General features: G+C 32.2%; 1 protein-coding gene across 1 annotated transcript in view; it reads left to right on the forward strand.

The window, feature by feature from the left end:
• The window catches only part of LOC100749884 (RYamide receptor-like), a 48032-nt gene that overhangs the window by 15299 nt on the left and 13498 nt on the right, over window positions 1-19235 (forward strand). The window contains exons 2-4 of the mRNA XM_003489602.4: window positions 11140-11543; window positions 15918-16168; window positions 17174-17333. Coding sequence (XP_003489650.1) covers window positions 11169-11543; window positions 15918-16168; window positions 17174-17333 — 786 coding nt within the window. The 5' untranslated portion in view covers window positions 11140-11168. The remainder of the gene's footprint in view (window positions 1-11139; window positions 11544-15917; window positions 16169-17173; window positions 17334-19235) is intronic.

Below are 19235 nucleotides of genomic sequence, written 5' to 3' on the forward strand. Positions count from 1 at the left end.
TTGGAACAACGTTATAGACACAGTGGAGATTAGTTTCTCTTATCTAAAATAGTATAATTATTCACATACTTATAAAAATTAATATTATTTCTTGCCTTTTATAATAATAAAAGTCATTGGAATTATTCTGATATAATTCTCAGACGTTGTCTGGTAAAATAATTACGCAATAATTATTTAATATAAAAAATTAGTAACTAATAAAAATGAGCTGATAATAATCGTTTGTAAATTTTCCAAAAGCGTAATTAAATTGTAAAGAAATTATACTTAAACGTGAAAAGATTCCCCTCGCATTTTCATACATGTCATGGAAAAGTGAAACTTGATAACATCTAAGTGAAACAATCAACCTTATAGTTGAGTTAAGTGTACACTTTTATAACGCAGTAGGAAATTGGCGAGGTAGTTTCTTTGAACGAGATCGGTTTTCAAATTGCGAACATGTAATCCTCGAGAATTTGCGTTTCAAATACCAGGGAAAAAGGGATCGTTCTACATCCGTAGTGGAAAAGTTACAAAAGTATTCCCGTAACTACGAATACGTTGAGTTAGATCAGTCGAAATTGGAATTAAACTCTCACTTAACATTATTTCCGGTGGACGATGAAATTGTAATTTTGATCCGATAGCGAGCAAGTTCGAATTTGCGGTATCCATATCGGCCTATAATAAATCCCATTGAAACGTTCTATCATTTTCGAAGAGGGATTAATAAAGTTTGCGAGGATATTTCTTGACGGCGGAAACTTCTCTTTCTTCGTACAAATACGATCTTTCTTTCACCTTAGGAAATTACATTCACTTGATATTTCCTATATAAAATGAAAGATATATCGCTCTAGTTGATTATATTTATTTTTATATTCTAGCTAATTATGAATACGTTAAGTAGTTGTATCCTTTTTTGTCTTTCCGTAATATCAAAAGTTATAATTGACGAGTATTCATGACAAATAAAAAATAACGAGTAGTGCAAAACTTTTCTTTTGTACACCTTACGTTACACATCCGTACGATCAACAAGGGAATATAAGAGGCAAACTTTACCAAGAAAGCATACGTTTTATTGGAATATTATACGTAATGCGAAGTAGAAATTTCGCTTCTCCACGAGTTTAGCAACAGCTTACGAATCCTTTTTCTCCCTAACAACTTTTTCCTACAAAATTTCTATCATCGAAGGATAATGAGCTTGCATGTAACTATGTCAGACAACCACTGCCTGGATTTCGTTGCTTTCAAAGTTTCGCAGGAATTACATAGGATTAAATAACAAAATTCTTAAATTAATTAAGGAAGTAGTATTTATTCATAAATTAATACTGCACACAATAAATTAATTAAATTAATACGAACACAATAAATTAATAAGAAATCTTTATATTATAAGACAACAAGGGAAAAGTATCCATTGTTGCCATGTTGTTACCAAATATTTTGGATAATAATGATAAAATGATAGAAAGATGTTCCTATTATTGGACATTTACAATTATGCCAATTATTACGGCGAATATCGCTGAACGAACCTTTAGCTTGTCATTCACGTTATTCGGCTGAAAATCTTTGACGCAGAACTATTATTGAAATGTCTAAACGCAAACAGATGATTCTAAAAGCATGTTCAAACGTCTATCAGGAAATCGATATGACTGCTCTATCCAAATGTACTTTCGCGTTCGACATACTGTAGATGTGTATCACTGGAACTCTTTCCATTGATTTATCAAAGTGTATTTTACCGTTGAACTATGTATGTATCTACGGTAAAATATCTTATATGATGTTCTCGCATGGTTTATTTTTGACGAAATAAGTATTGTTTCAGACTCTCGTTTGCCCTTCTTTCTGACAGAATGAAAAGAATACTGAATATAGAGACGTTTAAATTTCTATTCATTTTTAGCGTGGAAATAAAAAGATTCGATATATTTAATTTATCCACTGCATTTGGAAACGAAGCGTTATCTATATTTAAATTCTGGCTTATTATTATTGAAAATTTATGGCTGGTATAAAAATAATTCTCTTAAAAACTTATCATTTCGAAATTTTCTTCTCGCGAAAAGAAAGAGAAATCTTCTTACTGAATTTCGTAAAACAATATTAAAAACTTGCAGATTATCGAAAATTCTGAAAATGGAAAAGAAAGTTTCGAGAGGAATGCGTTTAAAGTTTGTAGATTTAGTTTTCATTTCAAAGATTTCATTCACTTTATCAAGAAACTTTGCATGTACACTTGCAATTTTAATTATAACTTCATTAGTTTTCGGAATTTTCTGATGAAACCTATCGAGAATATTCTTCATACTGCAGAGATTACATTATACTATAGAATACTCTTTATATTATATTTAAACTAATCTGATGCTCTATATAATTAAATAAATAAAAAAATAAAAAATAAAAAATAAATAAAAAATAAAAAAAAATCAACTTTTCAGACTTCATAAAAAGACTAAGTAGAATCTATTACATATCTATTACAGTAGAAATATCGCTCCAAAAATACCATATAAATGGGGAGTAAAAAGAAATTCATATAATTTAAACTGACGCAATTGTATGATACAAATTCAGCGCAAATGCAGTTAAAGCGATAAAGGATGGTCCCATTAGTCGAATCTCGATGGAATTTGTTCGTCGGTACAGTACGAACGATGATACTTTCCAACTCATCGGTTGTACAAATATTTGCTAAATAAGTTTCCATGAATGCTAATCGAACCTGCCTCGTCCCGACGAAATCAAAATCGACTGCATGAAATTATATCAAGCAGAAGGTAAATTGACTAACTGGAGAAGTTTAAACGAATATTTTTCCACGATGAGAATACAATGAAGAAAAATCTATGATCGTTTTGAAGATCACGTGAAAAAAGTCAGAGGGAAAAATTTGGCATTGCTATAAAAAGAAGATTTAGTGAAATGTTGCTTTCGTCTTATCTGCTTGTCGTTGTAGGCAAATTTTAAGCTTAGACAGTGATGGATTCGAAGGAGGTCGATTCAAGATTTGTTCACAGATCTGTCTTTTCCACGCTGTGATATTTCTTACGATATAAGGAAAAATTCGATCTTTTTACACGCTAATACCCGTGTTTCGATGATAAACGATATATTGCGCGTATCGAGATCAGAAATGTCTGCTGGATTTTCCAATTAAATCATTCGGGTCAAATGTTGATATTTAGTCATTTATCGTGCACATACAAGTAACAAAAAGTATTTTTTACATACAAGGAACATACGTTACGTAACTATAGCGATTGATAAACGATAATTGATTTTTAATCTAGGTATAAGAAAATGCAATAAATTTTTCGAGTAGATATCAAATATTTCTGTATATAAGTATGTACATATAGATGATAATAATAAATGAGTAACATTAATAATAAAAAGAAGTTTGCAATAATAAATATAAAATATAATTGAATTTTTAATGATTTCATTTCATTGGAGAATTAATAATTTATGATAAAAATACAACTACTTTATTTAGATTCATAAAATTTGCACACGTTAGAAAAAGGATGCTTGATACTGATATTAAGCTATCGAATAGAATATTTTCAATCTTAACCATAAGCATAGAAATGGACAAGTCAAACATTCAGAAAATTGCTGATACATATATCGGAAATAGTATTGGGTCGTTCCGATTTACATTTCGATTCGATATACATTTACTGAATTATATATGTACCACTTTGTTCCACAACCACTCTCCATGCTTCGCGCAACTTAAATATTCCATTCCTCCAGAACCTTTTCCTTCGGAAGGATTTTTAACAAAAAACTTTTCAATACGATCTTTCGTGTCGACCAAATTCCTTAAAAATCGGAACGAACTTTCCAGGCAACCTAATATATGCAAAAATTCGCAGTAATTAAAGTGAGTGTCATAATGAAATTTACAAAATAATATGCACGCAAGTAAGTGGTACGCTCATTTCATACTCCGAATTAAGTCCGATAAAATCGAAATTAATATCAAAGAGAATATACAGGTGTAATATTTTTATATAATATCGTTTATCAGATAATATCATTTCTTTATTTATTGTTACGAAACGATACTTGAAAATATATAGAGTTAGTAAAGTAAAAATTGCTCGTTTAAGATGTAAATTTATATTACGTACGGGATGGAAAAATAGAGTAAAAAATTTAAAAGTTATTTTGCAAGCCAAATTTTGTCGGTTTTTACGGAGAATGAACTTTCACGTAGGAATAAAAACACCAGCGCTAGTGGCGCGGTTATAATAAATTCGATTGACGTGTAAAAATATTGAAAAATCCTAGAATAAAGCAAAAAGCCATAATAATCTAATGTCAAAAATTAATTTGATCGAACGAATTCGTAATGCTGACTTTAAAGCGTTTCATCCACGATATTACACTGATTCGGGATCGTAACGTTCAGAATATTTCAGAATGTTATGAAAGAAAGCGATTATTCTTACCGGTTTTAACTTGAATGTAAGTCATCGTGTAGATCGTTAAATGGTTCCCTCGTGTGATAAAACGATAGAAGAAAAATTCTCAGGAGAAAGTGGTAATTGACTCCCCAGTCAATTTATCTGAACATAGCGTGAGTATGCGTACAAGCTTAAGAATCAACAAATGCTCAATATTTGCAAACTACATACATTTTAACAAAAAGGATACCGTCAACAAGACAGATTGAAATTGAAACGGCCCTACCTCCTAGTATCGTATATTTTCAGTGTATGTACGTAGAACATTTGACCTTTGATTCTTGACGCCTCGAGATACATGCATTTAGCACGTTCATCGTTATCTACCATGTTTATGGAGCGATATTTTATCCTAAAATTGCGACGGTTAACACGTAACGTTCATCGATTCATTCGTAACAAGCTCATGAAATTCAGGGGTAGTTTTACATTCTGTCATATACAGGTTGCTCATTGCAACAATTATCACTACACTACGGATGTTTAAGAAGTTAAACGTTTGACTAAATTTAATTCTCATTTGATAAAAAATTTCATTTCGATATAAATAAATTTCGCTTTAAATTTAATTGACAATTGATATCGCGATAGTTGTATCATGAATTCTATAATCCCAAGAGAAAAAGTGAGTAAGCAAGTAAGTAAATAATTTATTGCACCATTTGTATTAATTATATTTCAATGTTTTCGAATATAATGCATTAATCCCAAGATGAAATATAATGGTAAAATAAGATAACAAGAAACAGATATGTGTGACGATATAAAAGACATAGAACTGCGAAGAATAAATAGGAAGACAAACGAATAAGAGAGTAATAAATAATGAACGAGTCTATGGAAGAAATGGAAATCGTATATGTGTAGAATTTCGAATAAATCGAGTGTCAACATAAAGAATGTACTATACTTTTATACTTTTACATTTTTAGGTGGCGATTTACCATATTCAATCATTCTGGTGTAAAACAAATCAAGCAGTCCCTGAAAATAGCTTCGGTAGGTGGTACAGCACAAAAACGTAAATATCGCATGAAAATGTGTCATCGTTTCCATTTCCGGATCTCTCAGGAAGAAAATCCTCTGACCTATCGAATATAGCCATCGACGAGTTTGATCCAACTATCCAGGGCATTGACTAATTTTTGCTTCGTTAATTTTTCATAGCTATTCCTTCAAACTTAGCCCCTTTAACGAGAAATGGAAATTTCGATTTTACGTGAAACAGCTTCAACACGTTGCCTTACCTTCTTTTTAATAAGTGCTCGAGTAAACAATTAATTATTGCAATCTGTAACAGCGTATCTTTTTTAAAATATTCAAACCTTGACTTAATTCAAGGTAGAAATATTCGAAACTTGACTCGATATTACAAGATAAATGGTTAACCAAAGATGGAAATTTAGATTTTGGATAAATGTTGATACGATTGATCGTATTTCTATGTGTTTCGACTCATAGATTACTGGCTTATGAAAGATACATACTGACCCAACACCAATGAAACGAAAATTTGCACATCAAACGCAAGATTAACTGGTATTATCTCTTCACACAGAGCCCGGTAGAATTTATAGAGTGGCGAAATGCATCAGGTGAATAATCCGAAATAAGATAACATTTATTCGATAAAATTAACCTTCAGCTGCCATAGTTGATATATCGATCACGTTACATTCTTCTGTAAATATTTTGACAAATTACTGTCGTGTGTTATATCGTTCGTCTTAATATAATTTTAAGAGTAATTTTAGAAATCGTAAGTGACGTTAACTGGTTATAAATTGATACACAGTGCGCGTATGCGATCGATTATGCTAAAATTTCTGGAACGACAGAACTTCTTATCAAAAGATACCGTTTTTCACCGAATATGCAAAAAGAATGTACACCTGAATAAACACGAATGTAACTTGTAGAAGGTTTAGAAAACGAGGAAAAAGTACATACCTGGTATTATTACGAACCGAAGGTGTATAATGTGGAAACGTAATCTACGATAGGACTGAAAACATGTTATTTAGAAATAACATTTTGTAAAATTGTACGTATATAACATGTAAAACGATATGAGATAGTATGACACATACGGCGACGATTTTGTAATATTTATCGCGTTTACGCCAAATTTGCATACAAATGTGATTATTCAACTTCGTATAGTATACAGAGGGTGTCAGGGAATACTATATCAACTCGACATTTTTAGAGACAAGATACAATTATGATAAATGTATTGGTTTTTTAATCCAAAAAAGAAGAACTTGATAAGTACACTTCTTAGCAAAATATGAAAAAATTCTTACTCTAAATCTATTTTGATATGAAAATCCTAAAAGAAGATATCAGTACATCCTTGTTGATTTTTTATTTTAATGTCGTTTTATCAAAAGGAATATTTTAATATTCAGACCAAAAATGAATATTCTACTCTAAAATAACTAAAAACGGAAAAAAGCATAAAGTAAACAATATTTTAATATCTTCAATATTTTAACGAGTTTCGCTATTTTAATTTTAATATCATGACAAGCAATATTTTTTAAATTAGAAGAGAGTGGAAAAATACATGTTTTGCCTCAAAATTAAATAAAAGCATATTTTTTGTAACGAGATTAATTGACAATGTACTGAATTTTCAAACTATTGTCCTGTAAGAAAATAGAAAATGTAATTTATTTTCCCCTTGTAGTCTTGATATACGATAAATTATTTAAACATCTTTATTTCAGAAAATGCGAAGAAAATATATTTATATTTGAATACATGATTAAATACTTCTAAACTAGGAGGTCTCTGTTTTTAACCAAAAATATTTCTCTACAAAATATTAAATCTTAATCCTTCAATACGACGGGTGCATGTACTTTAAAACTGTAATTTTTTATTGTTTTCATTTTTTTAATACCTGAAAATCCAGTTTCCAGCGATAGTCGCATCTAACGAAGAAAAATAAATCTTACGGATCAAACTATAGAACTCCAACATTCGTAATACTGGTAATCCTTTATTTTTCACTCTTCCATCAATTGATTTTTTTAACTTCGTAATGGCTTTCGGCTTACGCCTTCACGCATAAAGTTTTCACTTTTCCTTCTCATTTTAGCTTTTAACGCCTGTCATATTTGTAAATAGATGATTCTTCACATTTTTATTCGGCGCAAAATGCGTGTCGAGAGCTGACAACTTGACAAATGAGTGTTTTTTACTCAATAAGAATGGGAATAGGAAGAGAGTATGAAAATCATTTCAATTACGGTTGCTTTTGTTCGTAATGTTTCGATTGCAAATCACAGTTCATGAGAAATTACTCGACCCATCTAGCTTATGTATTCTTTAAACATCTTCATTTATCATAAATACGAATACTTTCTTTTTTATTATTAAGAACACGATGAAGAGAATTGCTTTCGCTGATTGAAAGTTGACTAAACTGCACAGAAATAGCAAAAACATGAGTTCTCCATAAATTTATATAGCTACAAATTTTTGATAAATTACGTATTTAATAATAATTATCAAGTAATTACTTTAATTATAATTTATTAATAAATTTAATTATAACTTAATTTAATTAAAAATTTTCATTTCAAAATAAATTCGAATATTATTAATAATGTTTATCCTGAAGCAACATCCATAATGAAATAATCTAATAATTACTATAACTTTACGCGTGTTATTTTCAAACAATAAACGATGCATTTGATATTTTAATTACTCTCTAGTTTTTAACTTTTTTTGCGGATAATACATTCAATAATATTTTGATTATCGGTTGTCTTTTGACCTTATAAATTTTGTGCAAATTAAAATATATCCACACAGAAAACAATTCACACGATGATTTCGCTATTGTTGCATTTTTAACCTTTTCAAAATGCAAATCTGTAATATTCGTGGTGGTTTTTAAATCTCTCTCAATACTTTTTTAAAAATAATAAAAAATGCGGGTACTTTCTATTTTCGAACAATTATGTACGTTTTATAAAGTAAATATTTTTTCAATCTTCGATGGCGTTTTCGGTTCAATGTGATATTCAAGCCTTTGTTTCTCTCTCTCTCTCTTCTTCTTCTTCTTCTTCTTCTTCTCTCCCTCTCTTTCTGCTTGATTAATTCAAAATACACGGAATTACATGTTTGACTAACAAACAGTTGCATTTCTTTGCAGAATTTTATTTGACGAACGAAACGGGACCGGAGACATGGAACAGATGGTTAAATCTACACGCTACACGCGAATGAAATTCCGGTATTAACGAAGAAGATGAAATCACATTCGAATCGGATTCGTTAATTCCTGATATTTCGTATTTTAATTATTACGATGAATTACTCGTCCACAAAACGAGCGTTGGCTCGAGTTTCGCTCAATTAACTAAAACCTCGGTTAAACAGAAACAGAATCTGACCACTTTTTTCTGCAATATAATTGAATACCTAATTCACTGGTAAATGAGATTTTCCACCGATAAAGTCTTCTTCATCGAGTAGAATGCTGCATTGAATTTTTCACGTTTCGATAAAAAGGTAAGCAAGCGTGAAAGAGATAAGCTTTCTGGTGTTCACGCAACAAATACCTAAAAAGAAAAGCCGATTGGCTTTGACTAGAAAATAGTAAAATAATAGAAAATAGTCGTGTTCCATTTACAATCACGGAAGAGCATGTAGGTTGTTCTGTTCGTCATGGAGAAACAGAAAATAAAGGTACTCTGCGGCCCAATTTAACTAACATTTAAACTTCTGTCCTTTGATATGTCAAACCCTTTGATGTCAAAGCTATAAAAGTACCTACAACATGTAGCGTTATCGGAGTTTTGTTTGTTCATTTCTCATCTTGTTTCTAGTTTAGTTACCATTCGTTGCGGTATTAATAAAATTTTTAATGCCAGATGTTAATGCAATTGCTGAACGCATAATATAAGTCTTTATATTGTTATATTGTATTTAACATAATAATTATGCAAACTGTAACATATATATATATATTTGGCAATAAAATAGTTTATAAATGAACGTAATTTTTTCAGTAAAAATGGCGATTTTTTCAGATATATCGAATTTTTTCTCCGATAATAGATAAATTCAGAAGAGTATTCGATGAATTCGTTTTCTTTTTCTTAATCCATCGATTGCTCATATATAACAGGGTTAAATCGAGAAAGAGTAAGAATATTCCTTCTTTCCAGAGAATGATGGATAAATTTTCATTTTGTTTCGACTCGTGAAAACATCCCTTAAATTTGTTGCTACGTTATCTACCAAATAGCAAGAATAATGATCTGTGTTAGCTTCTATAGAAGCAAACAAACGAACGAAATAATTTCCACGTTGCTCTGGCTTGTTCGGAAGTTAACTTTAATTAATCTGCAACGGTGAAGTTTCTGATATTTCGTGGAATAGGCTAGTAGAAACTAGACAAATTAACCAAATAGTTTCCCGCGAAAGATATTCGGTAGAAACTGTGCCATTAGTTAACGTTTCTATAATATGCCTCGTAAACTAGAAATCCCATCAGCCACATTCACATTGGTTTTGTGGTATATCGACTGCAACAACCTCAATACCTTGAGTTACGCCATTTAAATTTCGAAATGCGACGCAGCTAGAAATTCATGTCGTGTGGCAAGTTTTAACTGGTTGCGCAGTTTCCTCCCTATCGATATTGGTTTTATCGAGTAAATTGTTGGAAAAGTAGTCAGTTAATTCATTCGTAATATCTGAATAATTTTCCAACATTTATTCTTGAATTAATTGTCAACTCATGGTCAATTTATACATTTTGGGATGATTAAACGTAGAGACGATTATATACAACGAACGCGATGAAGTAAAAGCATCGTAATCGAGAGAATTTGTAATTTGTACGAAAGCAACAGATGTCATACGATATAGATACAAGTTTACTAGGTACAATTCAATTTAATTTTCGAATATTTAACTCGGACAAATATCTAAATTGGGTCGAAAATGATGCAAAGGATTAAAGGACACTGTAACGATTGGCTACAATATTTGATAACCATACGAAACTAAACTGCGGATATTTATATACACTTATGGGAAATTTCAAGTTACAAAATGCATGGACGTGTAATATACAGGGTGGTTGGTAACTGGTTGGTGGTACAAGTGGAAAGGGGGTGATTCTACGCGAAAAAAGAAGTCGAAAATATAGAATAAAAATTTTTCGTTCGAGGCTTTGTTTTCGAGAAAATCGACTTTGAATTTTCGCTCGGTACGCGTGCATTTTATCACGTCTCGTTATAACGGATCTCACTGTAGATTTTTATTCTATATTTTCGACTTCTTTTTTCGCGTAGAATCACCCTCTTTCCGCTTGTATCACCAGTTACCAACCACTCTGTATAAAAATATATAACACATTCCTAGTATCTGTGGTAATATTTGATAGATGAAAAAATCCTTTACCTTTTTTCCCTTTTCTCAATTATATTTATAAAAACGTGAATTTCCATGAATATTCACAGTCCACTCGTTAACGATAAACATATCAGCGCTGTTTATTTCCAACATTGTAGATACGTAATTCGAAAATTTTCGCATCAACGAACAGACAATCGAATGAAATCATTTATTTAAATCTACCCTGTGCCGAAATCGTTACCTAACTTGCCGAATAATCTTTTTCCAGGTCGGAATGTTCCACATAAACGGGTCACGATGAATACGGACTTACAAGTAAATCGTTCGCTAGAGAGACTTCAAGACTTCGAGGCGTGGAACGTAACGAATCCGGAGGATTGCAACTATTTCTCCGAATCGCAGAGCATATTTTCAACAAAATGGTTTCGTAGCATTATCTGCTTCCTGTATAGCACCGTTTTTGTGGTCGCGTTAACTGGAAACGGTCTGGTCTGCTACGTAGTACACAGCAGTCCCCGAATGAAAACTGTTACGAACTTCTTCATCGTGAACCTTGCTTTCGGGGATATTCTGATGGCACTCTTCTGTGTACCAACTAGCTCCATCAGCACTCTGATACTACAATATTGGCCATTCGGCCCAGAAGTTTGTCTCACCGTAATTTACTTGCAGGTGCGCTTGATAGTTTTTCTGTTCTTGTACCTAAGGTATGAATCGGTGAGAAAAGATCGTAAAATCGTCCTGCAGGATGAATTATTGCGGACGGTGGTACTAAAGTAGAAAAAAAGATCCAACAGATCTTTAATGATATAACGTGCCCGAATTTTCAAGAATAAAATAAAAATAGGAGTGTCATATTCCTTTCGGTTGCCGAAGCTTAAGAAAAACTTTATTTCGAAGTTCTAGCTTTTCGATATCATCTTGAAAACTATGCAAGATGTGCAAAAGCATCGCCGATGAACCTTCCACTTCGTGTTCTATTCGAAATAAATCTTCACATCGAGAGAATGAATCTTTAGTGAAAAGCGAATGTAAGACATTGAGATATTTCTTATAACATTTTTAAAGGAATATTGCTTTGCTGACGTAAAACTAAGTAATCCACATTGTGAAAGGTTCCTCGAATTTTCAGTTAACCATCGATAAATACAAATCAGTGATTCCATCGCAATTGTCCTCTAATAACACTGGTCAACAAACTTTGCATAATAATTTACATTTATTATTGTTATTATTTACTACTGTTTTAAAAATACAATGATATTGAAAGACATTTCAAGCTTATTATAGCAGAGAAACAATATTCTCCATTTCAATCAGCGAATAATAAACCTTCAGTCAACTGTTAACGAAATGAATATCCCTAATAATGGCACAATCCCTAAATCTGATTCTTCCATATTCAATGATCCTCGCGAATTAATAATATATCTATCATATTAACCACGTTATTTTCACCGTTACATCAAATTACCTGGTGCTTTTACGTGAAAAATCGAAATCGACGAACAGCGAAACGATCCGTTGATTTTGATCGAATTAAGCAAAAGCAATTATTCGGTTGTCCAAGTCAGAGTAGCCACACGCGTGAACATGGAAATCCAGTTCCAGTTACGATGTCGACATTAACAAGTGTCGTTATTCACCATTCGGAGACGCGATGTTCAACCATCGAGAGGAGCAATTTATTAGTCGACAAGCTTCGTGTAACTATGGAGAAATGACCGGACCTGTTCGCATATCAGTGCCGACCTAACCGTTTAATATCGATTTCTCATTAATCACACGCGAATTCCGCGCCGATTTTAATAAACTGCTCGTATGAAAAAATTCTTTCGATCAAGAGAACTGGTAGACTATTAACCAATTTACTATATTTTTCCCATTTTCATTCTTTTTCCTCTTGAAACTGTTCCACTGTTCGAATATACTCTTACGCGAACGTTCTATTATTCAGACAGGTTACTAAATATGTACCAGCTCCGTGCACAAGTAGTGGAACACTTACAGAAACCGAGGAAAAAAGAGAAAAAATCGCTAGGAATTTATACAAAACTCTAGAGTTATTATTCCATTTAGAATCTCGAAATACGAAGAACACGTATGTTTCATCAGTTACAAATAATACAATGAATATTCTTCTTTCTTCAGGATCGATAAATAAACGTTTCGTTGTTCTTTTGTTCCATGCATTTCTCATGAATGACTTCATGAACTTGATTCAAACCAAACTTCTCTAAATTTCCTTAAAAATATCGTTGTCTGATATTTACAAACGGGGGTGTATAGCCATTTTATTGTCAGAGTCCACTTTGTTTGTCAAAAGGTCACTTGAAAATATTGATCTAGGGAGGCTAACGATCGCCTGTTGCTCGTATCTATCACTTGTTTGAGTAGAGTTTACTTAAATATTCTAGGAGCTCGATAACACCGTAAAAACCAATCTGGAAGAAGACATTCGACGAGAGAGAATAAATTTTGTTGTATGTTCGTAGAACTTTTATTATAAATTTCTGTGCCTTAAGTTCGTACAGATATTGTTCTTACAAATCGATTGGGTACAATGTTACGTCGCGCAAAATATTTGCGTCCTTTATTGTCCTTTATTGTCCTTAGGTTTATTAGACGTTCTTAAAAATTACAGAGACAGCGGGTAGTGATCTAACGCAAAAAATGGATATTTATCTAACGGAAAATCCGGTTTTTCCTGTAAACAATGACACCCCCTGGCAAGGTTGGTAGGAGGTTTCCTTCCCCTCTCACCACTCATTAACATGACTAGAACCAATAGGCATCACATATCGTTACCCTCACCTTACTAACGAAAAATTTGAGCAACGAATCCGCTTTCTTCGTTCAAGAAAACACACCCACACCGAGCTTTCCTCTGTAATTATATAAGAGCGGAACATCAGTCTCCTCTATTGCTAGTTCAACTACAACAAGAAACTCAACTGTAAGGACCTTGCTCTATTACCAAAGAATATTGTGCGTGTATATCGCATCTTCATACGCCAAATCATCGTCATCAACGTCTACGACATATATCATACGCAACGGCGTAAGTTCATTGTATCAATTTGTTGAAATTATATGGTTTATAACCCTGTTAATCGCAGCGTTATACCACCTCAACCACCCCTATTACCTCAACGGAAATCAGGGGATCGATTTATTCGCGGCGTCGATTATTATAATCGTAAACGAGAATTTACGACTCCCGTTGACGTGTTTCCTCGCGGTTGCGTCTCCCCGCGATTGGTCGAAAACACATACAATCTTTAGACAAAAATTTCGGACTTTGATCGAAATGAAATTTTATTTACCTTAGTCACTTGGTGTTTACATAATTGTTTATCGTAATCCTTACAAAACAGTTTAATTAAAATTTAAACAATTTAATTTAAACAATAAATTGAGTATTATAGGAAACCCTAAAAATCCCTCAAAGGAATTCGTTACTAAAGAATTTTTAAAAGATACATTACCAAAGAAAACTTTCCGAAAATAGCTTCTCCGGCAAAATTGTGAATGCATAATACATCGGCATTAAATTTTTCTCAATTCTCATCACAAATTATCCTAACGATGTAATATTTCCTCTCTGTATTCTTACCCTCGTGAAACTTTTATGAAATTTCACCTCATTATACGACTATACTAAACCTCTGTGAAAATTATTTCCATAATTCCAATAATGAATTCCCAAGAAATTCATAAATTAAGAGACTCGATAAACCAAAAATAAAGTTTAATTAAAGATTAAACCAGTTTCATGAAAAGCTATGTATATGTAATCGACCAACGTACGTTTGTTGGTTTCAATCAACTCGATCGTATTCGATTACGCGTATCATTTCGTATTCAGCTATAGTACGCATAAAATCTCATCCGTAATTCCAGTTCCCTTGGAATATTAGGATCATTAGGACCAGGTCGCCAGGTCAACCAAAAACCATGACTAAACTCGGCGTCCAAGTGCGAATGGGCTCATATAACCCAATGAATCCGGTGGTCGCGGGCGACTAGTGAACAGTGTGTAACCTTATACTCAACATACTCGAGAATATTCGTGTAACTACATTCAGGTAACACTGACAGAAATTTCCTTTGCTGAAAATAGAACCTCGAAACTTGTCTATAACCATTGATTTCGCGAATCAGCGGATCGTAACATCGCTTCGCAGACAAAGCTGCCACTAAACGACAAAGGGATAGCTCGTTAGTAACAAGTTGTTACCTTCTGATAGACCTGTCCTTTCACGCGCTTTCGAAAATCAAATTCGAGATGTACTGAGATCTGTAGCATCGCAACTTCATCCACGTATAGAATTTCATTTTGTTTTGATAAAAGCTGCTTTTTATTGATCACGTGCGATGGGAATATTCATTTTCTCGGACGGTTTCGTAAAGATGATACGATACATTGAAATTTGAGATTGATCTTACTGAAAGGAGAACATTATTTATTGTTTAATTAATTAGTAACTCATGAAAGTAACGTGGAACGTGGAACGGTCCTCGACAGAAATCCTTCTTTTCACACTGAAAATACCAGTGGCCAAAATGACAAATTCGTAGGTTTTAAGTAAATGAATAATTTTATAACTGTATGTTACAACCGTATGACGAAGGATTGAGCTTTGGAGCTAACAAAAAATGTTTGATGAAGTATAAACAAAAACTTGTTTTTTTTTTTTAATTTATATACCTTTCTCATAGCTTCTATTAAGATAAATAATAATATAAATTTTATCTTCTATCAATATAAATTTTATACTTTAATCGTCGGTGGTTCTAGCGTTAAACTGTAGATCCAAGATGTGAAATACAAATAAAACGACAGAAAAAAGATATTTCCGATTAATCTCGAGAAAAAATGTGAAAATTCTCAAGTGAGGATTAACTGTCTTCTTCTTGCACAATTTAGAAATTATGTAAATATTATGTGAATATTTTACCTAAAGAATATCTTATCTAAAGTTTAAATTTCGAAGTAGTAATGGCAAAGAGATGATTCGTTAATACAGAAATATTTATTTTCAGGCGGTATCGGTATTGGTGAGCGCATACACACTTGTTGCGATTAGTATAGATCGCTATATTGCCATTATGTGGCCTCTGAAACCCAGATTGAGCAAACGTCAAGCTCAATTTCTGATTCTAACTGTTTGGATGCTTGCTATGATAATATCTCTTCCTATCGCTATTGTTTCAAAGCTATCTCAACCGTCGAAGAAATATGAAAGATGCAATCAATACATTTGCGCGGAAGTTTGGCCGTCGATGGAGAACAAGTAATTATCCCCATATTCATCCATATCTATTTACCTATATACTTGAACTATATGGAAGTCAAATTCATCAATTCCAACGCTAATAATCATTTGGACCTTAAAAACAGACGTCAGGTTAGACACTAATTACGTATCTACGTCAATGACAAAGTTAAATATTTATTAGAAAAATAAAGTTGAGTAGTTTGACTATTGCTAGGACAAAATTAAGCTTGAACATAAATAACTCAGGTTTACTACGAGTTATGAAAAATATATTTACATAACAGTCAAGGTTAAAGTATCCACCAGAACTTTAAAATTGGAGCAGTAAATTATCTCGAGGCATTTAACTATTGACAAAGAATAAGTGAAAGTTTTAATTTAGAAATAAGAGTGTCTTTATTTACTCAACGAAGGAATAAAAGAGAAAACTAAAAAGATAAAAGAAGCGAGATATATGTGTTTCACTTTAATCGTCATTGTAACAATTCTTTATCGATGTGGGTGACATTTTTAACTACTGTTTGTTTGTAAATTCGAAAATTATATCGGTTACTTAAAGATATCTGAACACGTATCTCGTATTTCTGAGCGAAACATATACGTTTTGCCTTCTTTATTTTTCTGCGTAGTTGGATATAATATTTTTCAAATATTTATCTCTTAATAATAAGAAATATAAATTTAAATAAATATCCTTAATCTATCGATAATTCACGTAGCACGAAATGTGTTGAATTTGAAGAAATGAAATACCTAGACTCTCTTTTAAATACATCCCTTCGTGTTAGTTTTTTCTTTAGAATTCCATATTTTTCCCCTTTAATCGGATAAACTTTCATCGAAAGTTTCACAACACGAAAAAAAGTGGGGAGCCGGAAACGAGAGTAGCTGCTTCAGTTGCTTTTAAAATCTCCTCAGAGAACCATTAATGTCTAACCAGTCGAATTTATGGAAGCATAATGGCTTCTAATAACATTGTTGAATCGGCTTTTTATTCAAGCCCGTGTTTGTGTGCTACAGGTATTATTACTCAATAGCGTTATTGGTTCTTCAGTACGTGATACCGATAACAGTTCTGGTGTTTACATACACCAGCATCGCTGTTATGGTATGGGGAAAGAGACCTCCAGGAGAAGCCGAAAATGTCAGAGACCAGAGAATGGCACGATCAAAAAGGAAGGTAAAGTATTAAAAAAGCATCGCATCGCATTAGACAAATTTCTCTGTGAAATAACAGGGAGGTTATTGCTTACGACGCTTTCAATTAACATACCTTTTTTCTTCCCTTTTTCTTTCTTCCTTTAGAATCTCCTCTCAGAATGTTTGATTGTCTACTTAGACATAAAAAGAAGCACGCAGGGGGAACACGTAGACTAATCCACGTATTCTGACCTCTCCGTGATATTGTGCTTCTATACTTGGCTCGTGCAAACGTTTCAAAGCTTCAGGATAAATAATAATTGCCAAAACAAACAAGAGATATTAGGTAGCACGTGTTCTAGACGAAAGAAAAAATGGTTGTTTTTTTCTTTTTCCATTGAGTAGATTATTTTTGTTAAATTATTTGCTATTAAATAAATTATTATTCAATTTTATAAATGCGTCAGAAAAATATTTCTGTCCTCTTCGGTTAAAACGTCTGAAGAGTAGATATTTATTGTAAAGTCTTTTATATCTAAAGAATACTAACAATTTTCTATATTTCGATCGTGTCTCTTGTTTCTTTTATTCAAATTTATTTTTCCTTATACGTATGATATGACTTGACATATGAAAACTATATATATTCTCATTATAGAAATCATTCGTCAAAGTAGCAAATAAAGATTGGTCAAGTATAACGAGATTCGTTTGAACAATTTCGATAGCACAAGGTAGTTTTATCGAACTCGATTTTAATCGAGTCATGAAACAAAGCGAGGCTAATTATATTTGTGAGAAGGTTGCTCGCTCTAACAAAATCAGCCAAAGTACAACACGTGCAATTTATCGTCTATATGATGAGACAGTTTTAATTAACATTGATTGCGTAAAGGCAATGAAGTGCTAGCAAAATCACTCTGCATCAAACGACTGTGTCAAACAACTGCTAACAAACAAAAAAATACATCTAAACAGCGTCGTATGATCTGCTTAGAACAACAGTGTATTTTCGATTTTTTATATGTATGTACTTACTTGAACGTATCCAGACTTTGATATTTCGAGTTATAAGAAAGGATCACGCACATATACATTGTTTATCTAAGTTAAAACAAACGTTGTGAAATATAATACATATTTAAATTGGAATTTAAAAAATATCGAATGTAACTTGACATAGCCGTAGCTGTAAACAAAATTGATATCGACTCACACTCGACGAAGAAATCCAAAGGGTTAATTAATAGTAATAATTAATTAATTATTCTCTATTATTACAAAACTAATAACTAAAATTTTATTACAACAACTCAACTCTCTACTTGTAGCGAAGTGCGTTCGTATATTAATCTGCGTCTCTGCAATTAATGCTGGACGATTAATGATATATCACTAAAATAATCTATGTTTGTCAGTAGCTTGGTTAATAACTGTTGATTGTATGAGTTATAACTGTTCTATTGCATAAGTTCCTTTAATTGTTCAAGTGAAACGATATTACGAGGAAAACAAAGCAATTTGAAAGCATACAATTTCATTTAAAAATAAGTATATTAGAGATAGAGGTGTTTATACCGCTGCAATTATCACACAATGTCACAGTAACGGAGTTTAATGCCATAGAAGTTAAACAATACTCGATAATTATCATAACGTTCCATAATCCACTAAAAGCAATGCAAACGAATGATCAAAATATTTATAATAATGTAACACAAGTAAACAAACTCTGCAAAAGTAAAGACTGTTCTAAACTCTCAATGATACGTGAAATATTTGTAGAATTTTTTTATTTGTTTAGAATGGATTAAATAGGGAACGATGGTTATTTAACGTGAACTAAATACACTAATGTGTTATAACTAAGATAACTAAATAGTTAATTTACAACTCTTGTCACCACGGTTTCAACGCTCTCTTCTGACAACACTCTCTGACG

Source organism: Bombus impatiens, unplaced genomic scaffold (assembly GCF_000188095.3).
Source record: "Bombus impatiens unplaced genomic scaffold, BIMP_2.2 scf_0349, whole genome shotgun sequence".
In the NCBI taxonomy this organism is placed as follows: domain Eukaryota; kingdom Metazoa; phylum Arthropoda; class Insecta; order Hymenoptera; family Apidae; genus Bombus; species Bombus impatiens.